A 12,030-nucleotide genomic window follows, 5' to 3' on the forward strand; every position below is an offset into this window, starting at 1 on the left:
TTGCTTATTTATAATGCATAATATGTTTTAATTACCAGAATATCTCTGAAAATTGCTGTGTTCATATTTGAATAGGAGTAATTTTATGAAGAATGAAGTGTTTTGAACTTAATAATTAACCTTTTCTCGATAGTTTTTAAATCATGTGTTGCTTTGACTGATGTTTGTTGACTAATTTGTGCTTTCATCCACTCTCCTTAACTTCCTTTTAATTTTTATTGACACATATTTTTATCAACCGCACAAATTCGTATCAGATTTATGATCTAAATAATTATGGTGTAGATGATTTTTTAATGAGGTTATTTAAACTATCATGACAAAACTTTGTAATAGTATTTAAAAATGTTGTGTTACATTTGGATTACAAAACATGTTTTTGTTATTTATTGTTTTGTAACTGTACTATACATCATATTATATTTCTTATGCTATAGTATAAAATTTTCTTCAATTACAGAATGCATGGAGAGTTTTTATTACTGGCGAAATTTATTTAATACTTAAATGAGAAAAAAACTTTGAAGGTATCAGGTCAAAATTGAGGAAAAAAGGTTTTTTAAAAAAAAAAAAAAAATTTTTTTTTTTTATTAAAATTTCCTGTTTACTTTACGTTTTATGAAATATTTTGTTGTAGAAATTGTTTTACTTTTTAGGAAATAATCTTGCATCCACAAAATGTAGTTTTATATTTTTTTTAATGAAATGCAAGTAGTATTACATTGAGTCATTTTTAATCATGACTCATGCAAGGTTGGCTGGAGACTGGTTTAAATCAATGTGGCTCATACCAGACGTTTTTTTTTTAAACATTAAAAAAAACTAAGCGTGTTTTTTTTTAATTTTTTATTAAATCCTTTAAATGAGTAAATTTTTTGTAATATATAATTAAATTTTTTCCGTTTTATTACTGCCATATAAAAAAAAAATATTAAGTTTTCACACATTTTTTACAATTTTGAATTTTATGGATAGTGGGAATTCGTATATACTTTAAATAAACATGAATTCACATCTATCTACATATTTCTTATCCTATCAGGTCTTCATTATCTGTTATCCCATTTGCATATTTCTGAAAGATGAGGGAATATTTTTAAATTCTTTATTCAATATATAAATCTATCTAAAGTTAAAAAAAAATGTCTGTGAAATGTTAAATTTGTTGCTTAGAATATAATTTAACCTTTTGTTTTAAATAAACCAAAAAAAAAAAAGAAAGAAATCCTGATTTTTTTTTTTAAATCTTGAACTTAAAATATCAAGCCTGGTCACATATCACCTCATAAACATAATAGAAGCAACGGGATCCACTGGAAGTTTTCTATATTTCTTTTGGGTTTAAGAAGCTTGTTATTGTTTACATTAAGTCACCCATTTACATAAGGATTCTTTTATATTTGCTAATATAAATGAGCTAGGCTTTCATGCCCTGCTTTTTTTTTAAAAATCATATTTTAGTGCAATAAGAACTTAACTTGTCTTAAATTGAATGAAATTTGATATATAAGAGAATTTTCCCATTTGATTCTTCAGTATTTTTACTCAATTCAGTATTTTTTTTGCAGTGTTCTCAGTACTTTTTTATTACTTTGTTATTGTGTATTAATGTCTCAAAATATGCTTACAAAATGGTATCTTTATACCATTTCAATGTTTTTGATTCAGATTTGGTTTTATGTCTGACAATTAGAATTTTGCATAATATTTTTGATTTGAAAATTATTATTTTGTCTACTGGACATAGATGACATTGATAATTTTTTTACATAAATCTTTGATATAAAATTGTTTTTGTTAAAGAAAATTTTCTTTAAAAAAATTGTTTTTTTTTTTTTTTTAATGTCTTTGTTTAGTAGCTCCATATTTTCAAAATTTAATAAATAAATGTGGTGTACTTAAATTTTTTTGAAATTAAAGGAATTCTTTTGTTTGTTAAATTTTTCTATGGTTAATTTTTAGTTCAAAAGATTTCCAGTGATCATTTAAGGGGTGCATTAGGCCCACAGGTTGAGGATGGGCACCTGTATTTTTAATTTTGTTCAAATTTATACATAATATATTTTAGCTCTAAAAAGAAGTCACGTATACATACATGCATCTTATTGTATTAGAGCATGATTGTTCAGTTAATTTTAAATAATTTGTAAAACTATTAAAATAACTAAAAGAAATGTCAGAAGAAACAAATCACTTGGATTTTAAAAAAAATGCCTTTGTAAAGCTTTTAAGTATTTTAAAAAGTTTAAATATTTTTGAATTTCTTGAGGGTCTTTAAATGGATTGTAGAAGTTATATCAAATAAAATGGTTACAAACTTCCATTTTATGAAATTATCTCTTGCAGTTATTTTTTTTAAAGATAATAATTTATTTTGTTTTGAAATGTATTATTCTCATTATTATTAATACTGTATTTGAACTGTTCATTTTCATTATTATTATTTCAACCAAATTGTTAGTATAAATTGTAAGTTTTAAATTTAAAAGTTTTTAATAATTAATAAACTTTTGTTGCAATTTTAGGTTCGAGCTTTGTATGATTTTGATGCTCAAGCTGGGACAGGAGAATTGACTATTACTGCCAATGAAATTTTGACTGTAACGAACCAAGTAAGTTGACTACTTCATAAATTATTTTTATAACCACTTCATTTTATTTTTGATTATTTATTATCTTATTCTTTATAATTGTTTTCAGTTTCATAGATTTGATTTTGTGCTATATTACATATGATGTATCTATAAAATTCTTTAAATATGTTGTTTTTAAGAGGGAAAACATTGTGATAGTTGAAGAGAGAGTATAATTTAGTAGAATTCTTTTGTGTTTTCTTGAATATTAAGTGGTTGTGTTTTCGTTTGATGTTTTGTAAGTCAAAATGAGTTATGTCTCCTAGGTGTTGCATGATTCTTAAATCACATTTACTGCAAAAAGATTGTAAAATAAGATTCATAAATAGTTTTAATATGAATTGTGGTATATGATCACTAAGAATAATGTCATATGAATAACAATCACAAAGCTTAATTCCTAAATCACAAGAATATGATTATTTTGTGTATATTGTGACCAAGAATCAATGTGTGCTATTTTTCTATCATGTGAAAATGAATCGCAATTTGGGATTTGGAATTTTAATCACTAATCATAATTTATATTGTAATCTAACATTTGAAAAACAGTGTTTTACACTGTTGCTGTCATTTTTTTTTTCAACAAATTTTGAAAATGCCCCCCTTTCTTATTGTTCACAAACAAGTATGATGTTATGCAAAATTATACTACTCATTTTCTTTTTCTGATCGGGAAAGCACAGTTTATGCCTAATAATTTCACTTATGACTTAATAATTTGTTCCTATGTCGGATCCAAAATAGCTTAAATTTCCTGACATATAGAATAAATACACATTTATTTTTGTGTAAAATGAATAAAAGTTTTATTTTTTTTTCGTATCAAACTTTTTCAACATAAGCTCAGTTTCAAATTACTACAAAAGTTTATTACTGACCAGATTTTCAATGAACTTTTTTCTAACTAAATTTTAATGCATTTATTTATTATAAGTTCCAAGTTGCACTGAAATTTTAAGCAATTTCTCCAACTTGCCATTAAGTTAAAAAAAGCATGCACCAATAAATGCATTCTGGAATAAATGCTAATAAATGCATGCAACAAATTTATGAATATGCATTCTAGATTTACAAAAGTGTACATTTCACACATAAATAGGAAATTTATTAGTAACAGTTAAATTAATTTCTGTTTTTTTTTTTTTTTTTTTTTTTTTAAAATACGTTTGCTTGTTAATTTTTTATTGGTTTCCTAAACCTTTTATGACTGTCCCTGCGGCTGAATTTTTTCCGGCTTTCCACAACATTTCTTGAAATCCTTGGCATTAGCGATTTAAGTTCAAATAGAAGAGTTAAAAACATTCTTGAATTCACTTGCAGTGGTCAATTATTCCATCCAAACAAACTGGCTGCTTTGAGGTTTCAAATAGTTTTCCACCTGCACAAATTCATTTTGATTTAAAGACACTAAAGGTAGATTCAGATGTGTTATAATAAATACATGGTGATAATTAGTGGGAACATGTTATTTAGTATAACTATCAGTTGAGCCAAATACCTCGATAATTTATATTTACCATTATGGCCAATTAGGTTAATTTCCCCTAATTGGCCGTAGCCTAATTCCCCTAATAAACCACAATAATTACAAATGTCAGAATAATACTTTTTTTTCTGTTTATAAAAAATCTATGGTCCGAAATTCAGTTTTCTAACCTAATAGGAAGTGAAGTGGAAGAATTAAAGATGAGTGAGGGATTTGCCTATTTCATATACAGATTTGAAGTACTGAAAAACCTGCAATTCCTGAAAAAGTCAGGGACGTTTGTGTGTTTAGAAAAGTCAGAAAAATTGATAACTTTTTGAAAAAGTTAGGAAAATTAAAATTTACAGAAAATGTCTTTCAAAAAAGTTCTTAAATTAAGAAGGGAAAAAAAACCCTTTTAACTGCGCAATAATTTCTATTTGAAGCATTATTTCTTGCATAAATTTACATTAACCCTATAATTGTATTAAAATGCATTCATTAGGAAAAATTTAAAGGCTTGCATAAGAACTATTTTACCCATCTAGGGTACAGACATAGTCCTAATAATAATGGAAACATAGGAAACATTCCGTGCTTGTCCTTGGCTTTCAAAGAACTGAAAACTTTCTGTGAATAATAAATAATAGTTTTTTGCTAATTGGTGAAATTCTATTTGAACTATTATAAAAGTGATGAAATGTTATGAATAAATAAATAATACATAAAAAAACATGTAATAAATGCATGTAGGAAGCGGGGCTGTATAAAACAAGAAACTCTCTGCACATGAAGAGATTTTTAAATAAATACTTTCTGTAACTTGGTATTACATATACAATAAAAAAATCGGAGCAAAATAATATGTTTGTTAGTATAAAAACCATTATCAGGAGCCAATTGAGATCTTTTTTGTAAAATAAATCATTTAAGGTTAGTTTTTGTAAAGGATTAATTTTATAAAGTTAGATTTTGCGAAAAGGCCCAATTTTTCAATTGTGAATAATGTGGAGAATTCTTGGAATGGCCCAAATTTTTGCCTGAATCAACTCTCGATTAATCATTATAATCATATTATTCCAAAATCAGATTGAAAATTGAAAAAAGAAATTGTGATTTTGACAACCCACAAATGTAAGAGATGATTTCTCCTGGATGTCATTAGATTTGAAACATCCCAATCTTTAAAAGTATGACCTTTTTAAAAGTATGACCTTTTAAAAGTATGAGTCACTCTGACTGCAAGAATATTTAGCCATTACTATAAACATAATTGAGTTACATTTTGTGGGAAAATGTCCATTCACTGATAGCATTTCATGACCATCTGTTTTTTCAGACTCTGGTTATCTCTTATTGGGATGATATTCATAATACCAATGTCAAAGTTTCATTGATGACACATCGGGCCTGCACTAAGTAGTTAAAATTGTTAGCCAGTAAATTAGCCAAATTTCATAAGTCCTAGAAAAAGCAAATCTTAAAAAAGTTTTATAAAATTTTTTCTTATGGAAAACTTCAAATCAAAATACAAATTTACTATAAATTGAACTAATTTATAAAATGTAAATTTAAATCAAAAGTTATTTTACAGTTGAGAAGGAGTAAATTGGGGAGAAAAATAAAAATATAGATGTTTTATCGTCTTTGAAGAAAAGAAATAAGAATAGGTTGAGGTAAATTTTTGAAAACTTCTTAGACTTGAGCAGTAATATAAGGATAAACCTGAGCAACATTTGATGTTGTTTTTTAGATTCCATCTATCTTTTAAATAAATATGTTTTATTTCAAATAAAACGTTTCATTTAAGTATTTTATTTTTTAATAAAAGACTTTGGAATGTCTCACTTATTTTTTATTGTTACGATTGTAATCATTCAGAAAAAAAAAGGATTGCGGTAGAAGATAAGTTATTTTAATTATTTAATTCTGTTTTATTCTTTTTTTATACTACTCGCATAGATTTTTTTCCTCGACATTTTTGCCGGATTTAGCACGTTGATTGCCAGCTGAGGGCCAGTGGTTCTGCTACATCTATCATTGAAAAGTAGTAATCTACAAAGATAAAATAAAAGTTAAATTTTCTTATTTTAGTAACCATTTTAGTTTTTAAATTTCACTCTAAGTTTATTTTAATAAACAATTTACTTTTGTCAGGAGAAAACACATTTTCTGTAAAAATAGTTGTATGATAATATGTATTCAGGGCTATCTCTTAATCAGCTTTATTGACACAAACCATAGGGAAGAGTTTCATCATGCGATATTTCATGATCCGGCCACGAACAGCAGCGATCCTACTACTAATCTGAATTTCTATGCTTGCATAATATCTCTTGTTGCTTACATTGTCTGAACTTAGTATAATTCTAATTCGTTATGCGATTTATCTAACTAAATTACTATAATTGAATAAAAAATACAAGATTTTTTCCGAAAAATTCATATTGATGTAATTTTCTTTTTGACTGACGAAATTGTTCATCAATACTTTTGAAAACGACAATTTGTTTGTCCACGTTAAGGATTTTTTATCACTTTTGGAGATGTGGGGAATGCTTAGTGGTGGACCTAACACAGTATTCAAATATATATATTTGGAAACATTTATTAAATACTTAAATAATATTGATATACTAAATTTTATATTTATATGTTAATATTATTAAATTATATTGTAAAATTAAATTTTAACAGGTAATTTATTTAAAAATAAGTTCAGTTTTAATAATTTATTGATAAACTATCAGTTTTGAAATTTACAATTTTTAATTCATTTTTATTATTTTTTTTAAAATTTACACTCTATTTTTTTTAAAAAATTTACATTCTCTTTTTATTTTCTTCCTTGCTTTGAATTTTGCTTAATTTAAAATTAAATTAATCTTTGTGATCATAATTTTTTACATATAAAATTATTCTCACTGGATCTTTTTAACGTATATCTCTTTTTTAGGATGTTGGTGAAGGCTGGTGGGAGGGAGTTAATAGTAAAGGACTTAAAGGGCTTTTTCCAGCAGGCTATGTGGAGGTATTTATTTTGTATTTTATTTCTGTAAATAAAATAGTTCTATAATACTTTTAAATGCTAAAGAAATTCTTTTTAATGTTTCTCAATCATAGGTAACACGGTAAGCCAAAATTTTAATAAACAGGGTTTAATTTGTTTTTATAATTAATGATTGTTCAATTGTTGACTATTGCCAATGAAGAGAAAATACCAATAATTTTTTTTTTACTATTTCTTTTCTTTTTTTTAAATTACTATTTTTACTCTTTTTCTTCTAAATTTGTAATATTTTTACGCATTTATTAGTATTTAGCACAGGGGTAGTCCAACTTTTTTTATTACTACTATCCTCTTTTTGTATCTGTGTTAATATCACCCAATCTTCTAGAAAGCGACCTGCATGTCAAAGTAATGCAATAGATGTTTCTTTAAGGAAACTCAAGTGTGCTAGTGCCGCAATTGCAAAATTTTTTTAAAGAAATAATGCAGTTATTATTTGTGATTTTAATTCAGTTAAATTTAATAAATTTATTTTTCTTTGTACAAAATTATGCAAAATGTTAAAAATCAAAATTGTACACAATTTTATTTTTGCTATCTTATATTTCATCCATAAATTTTTTTTTTATAAAATTGGTTTCTGTAATTTATAATGTTACATATGTTTTTACTATTCTTGTATTTCACTCCTCCAAAATGAATTTCTCTGCACCAAAAAAGTCAGAGTATTTTCACTCCATGAAAAAAATCCCAGCTATACTTGCTTGACTACATTATATGAAGTGTAATTTTACATGACTGTGAGACTAATAATGTTAGATAAGAAATTTAGTCATTTAAAATTAAATGACATTTGCCATATGCTTTCTTAGAAGTGTAGATATTTCTGGTGATAATCTTAAAATTGCAATTAATAATATAATTTGGTAAGTGTGACATTGTGTCACTTAATCACAAATTTCTAATAAAATTGTGACCTAAAAATTAGATCACAATTTTATTAGAAAATTGTGACCTAGTTTTTAGGTCACAATTTTATTAGAAATTTGTGATCAAGTGACACAATGTCACAGTAAGTAAAAGTTGCTTTCATTATTTATATTGGTCTACTTTCTTATGCTCTTGTTATTCTATTAAAAGAAGGAATAAACAAATATTTTTTTTTTAGTATTTTAATTTTATATACTGTGGTGAAGCTTTCTTAGATATTTTGCATATGTCATGTTGTATGTGGAGGGGGTAATATGTATGTTGGGGATTTCAGTTAGAAAATGTTTTTAGTCTTTGCCTTTTTTCAAACTTGCACCCATGCTGTTAGCACTAATGTTTTCAAACAGCTCACCAGTTCCACAGTAATGGTTATTTATAAAGTAAAGAATTAACTTTACTCTTATAAAGTTTACTTTTATGAAGTTTACTTTTTAAAGTTATCGCAAGTTAAAGTGTGTAATAATATATAATTAGAATTACCCAGACATTACATTAGACTCTCAAAATTCAGATAATTTTATAAAATCTGCAATATTTTTTTTGTCATAAATCTGTAATAATTTTTTTTTTAAGTATAATTAATCTCATTTTTGAAAATTATTTTCTTTTTAATATAATGAAAATTATCATCTTACATTATTCTTATCTTTTTCAACTTGGTAGAAAATTCAGATAAATTTTTTTTTAAATTTATAACTTTAATTAACATCTACTCTACAGTTTAACAGGGTAGCCGCTCCACAAGAACAGAGAAAACCTGGAAAATACAGTGAATTTAAAAATCACCTAAAATAACAGTGTAAATTTAAGGAATTTTGATTTTTTCTTTACAAACTGGGAAAATAACAGAAATTTTGTTTCTTATTTTTGTCTCTTAAAAAATGGTGACCACTCAAAGTGTAATCTATGGGATATTTAACCATGATATTTCAGCTTTATAAAACTATTTCATTTACTATAGCATTATTTAAGTATGTTCAGCTGTTTTTCCAGTAATTAAAACTAATAAATATAGTTAGCCCAATATAGCTCACACAAGAGCACAGTAATTGTTGTTTCCTCTTAATATATTGTGTATAATATGTACAGGGAAAACACAATAAATTTTTTTCCTGATTTGACTGTCTAAATTTTTCAATCAAATGTTTGATTAAGATGCTAAGCAGATGATTATTTGTTCATTTCTTTCGGCTCAGTGTGAGAAAGTATGAATAAACATTACTGTAGGCATAGATTGAGTTGATAATTGAATTGATTTAAATAAATTTAAATCAATTAAATTTTTTTTGTTATTTTTCACTGGAATGAAGATTTTATTTTCTCATTATACTCTGTAATTTTTTTTTTAGATCTTAACTTAGTTTTTTTTTTCTTTTTATAATTTCTTTACTACATTCTGTTTTGATATTTGCCCATTTCCCTTTATAGTCCAGAGGATTTGCTTTTAGCTACATTACAGCTGTTTTTAAACGTTGCTAAACTTGTTTTTAAGAGCAAGAGTATTAATTAATTGCCATATTAATTAAATGCAAGAATATTAATAATCCAAAAATATTTAAAAAAATTAGATCATTCTCTTTTTAAATCTATACTAAATTTTTTTTTATTACCTGTATTTAAAAAACTGATTAAATTAAGAAAGAAAAATGTTTCAGCTGCAGCCAAAATCTCTATTACTTAATCTCTACTCTACTACTGCAGCATCCAAAAGTGGGTAGTAGAGATTAAGTTGATTACTAATGATTTAATGTTTGTTTTGTCAAATCAGACTAGATTTCATGTATTCTTTGAATAAATTAATATTGATAGTAACTATACCAAATAAAAAATAATAGTTTTAAGCAGAAAAATCCTTTTTATTCATAGTTTCTTATATTTTATTATATTTGTGTACTCAAATTTTTTCCAAGAATTTTTAATAAGCTCAATAAAATGAAACGCATACCAAAAATGCTATTTTAATTTTCATATTATTGAAATTGTTTTTTGTTATAATATGTAAAGTTTATTCATATTTTTACAACTTTCAAAATCCTACAACTATGAAAAATTCAAATTGTAGTGTTGAATTAATTTATGAAGGAAAAAAATATTTAAAAAAAAGTAAGTTTAAATATAAGATGCAAAAGGAATGTATGACGTCTGCATTTATTTAAATTTAGCTTTTTAATTTAAAATTTTACATCATTTATTTAAATATTTTTTTATATAATAGAATTTTAGAATGGCTTTAAAGTAACTTTACAGACATTGAGCTTCTGGCAATGGTTTTGTTATCAGTTAATGATCTATTTTTAAAGTATATTTATGCAATAAAAAACATTTTCTTTTCAACGTATCTTAAATATCAAAACTAGTATTTAATATTTGACCTTAACTGTTTACATGGTTATGTTCCAAAAATAGAATGTAAACTTTGAATTCAATGAGCAATTAAAGTCTGAAACTATTTTTCATGCATTTAAAATTTATATTCTGAAGTACTTTTTGCATTTTAATTCTGTTTCAATAATTATTTTATTTATTTATAAATTTTTTTTTTTTTGAATTTTAGAAATTTGATATAATTTGTAAATTTTTATCCTGCTTGTATGTAATATAATTTACCTAAAATCCAATGTCTAAAATCATAATTTACCTAATCTACAATGCTTACAAGTTTTTAAAAGTATAATAGAACCCGCTGTTAGGCATTAAATTAAATTATTTTAAAGAAAAGTTTTTTGAAGTTAAACATTTAAAATATTAGTTTAAAACCAAATGTTCCATTTTTAGAACATTGGTGTATCAAGGGTTGTATTTTTAGCTTTCCAGTGATTCATTGAGATATGTTGTGCGCATGTTTCACTAAATTTTTTTTTTCATTGTCTTTAGATTCTTGTTACTTGTGTATTTATCAAATTTCAAGTTATCTGATTTGGCCTTTCTTAATTAAGTTTATAAATTATTAAGCATTACCACTTGGGAAATGTTACTTAAAATAAGAATAATGTTATACATTTTGCAATTTTTTATGTTCTAAAAGCAGATTTTTGGCTTGACGATTTTAGCCATAGTTAATATCGATTTTTCCATAGTTAATATCGTCCTAAACCAACTCATGTCAAAAACTTGGCTGTCAATAAAAAAAACTAAAAGTTATTTTAAATTACAGTGAAACCTCTTGAAAGCGACCACTCTTTGTTCCACAGTAAAACGGTCTTTAATGGAGGTTGGTCATTCTTAGGGGTTGCCTCCATTGTCTTCAAAATGTTACTGAAGGTACATGATTTTTGGCCAGCAATTTAAATTTTACTCAGAGTCATTTTCTTTTGTTGGCGTCATAATTAGTAGTTTGTTTGTTTGAGATGCCTTTTTTTCTAATTTAACTTTTAACTCTAAAATAAATCATTGATGGCACTCTGATTGTGACGTAAGGTAGTCAATCTCTATCGTCAAAAGAGCTCTTTAAATAAAAGCCACTGACAAATATTTTGAATACATTTGAATCCTTTTATTTGATTTGTTAATATTTTTTATTTTGATATTTTTTTGTGTTTTCTTATTTTACCTTTACTGCATTTGGTGCAGAGATTTGCCTGTTTGCTGGGAGAGATTTTGATGGTCTCTCCTAAACACAAAGTCTACGGGAAAAATTCTGTGCCTCCCAAAAGTGGTTGTAAATAAAGGAGATTGCTACATAGAGATGGTCTTTCCTGGAGGTTTCACTTTATTTTGATTGTAACTTTGTTGGATGTCTAAGAAAACTTTAAAGTATGTGGCATTTTTAAAGAATACTCCGTTTTGATGGTGCAATTGTCTCTGCAAAACTATTCATGAAATTGTTAAATTTTTAACTGAAACATTAATAACTTTAAGGGAAAGATAAACAACTTGAGCATTCAGTAATAAATCATTAAACTTAGTAATATTTTTATCCATAAAATATG

At 25.3% G+C, this 12,030-nt stretch overlaps 1 protein-coding gene across 3 annotated transcripts in view; it reads left to right on the plus strand.

Annotated features, from left to right (window-relative positions):
• The window catches only part of SH3PX1 (sorting nexin 33-like protein SH3PX1), a 41,258-nt gene that overhangs the window by 113 nt on the left and 29,115 nt on the right, over window positions 1–12,030 (plus strand). For 2 of the 3 annotated variants that reach the window (XM_087163638.1, XM_087163640.1), the window contains exons 2-3: window positions 2,526–2,612; window positions 7,058–7,132. In XM_087163638.1, the coding sequence (XP_087019764.1) occupies window positions 2,526–2,612; window positions 7,058–7,132 (162 nt within the window). Of the gene's footprint in view, window positions 1–70; window positions 98–2,525; window positions 2,613–7,057; window positions 7,133–12,030 lie in introns of those variants that run through there. The other variant, XM_087163639.1, reaches the window with a different exon arrangement.

Source organism: Parasteatoda tepidariorum, chromosome 5, assembly GCF_982258835.1.
Source record: "Parasteatoda tepidariorum strain Cologne lab strain chromosome 5, Ptep-v5.0, whole genome shotgun sequence".
Classification (NCBI taxonomy): Eukaryota; Metazoa; Arthropoda; class Arachnida; order Araneae; family Theridiidae; genus Parasteatoda; species Parasteatoda tepidariorum.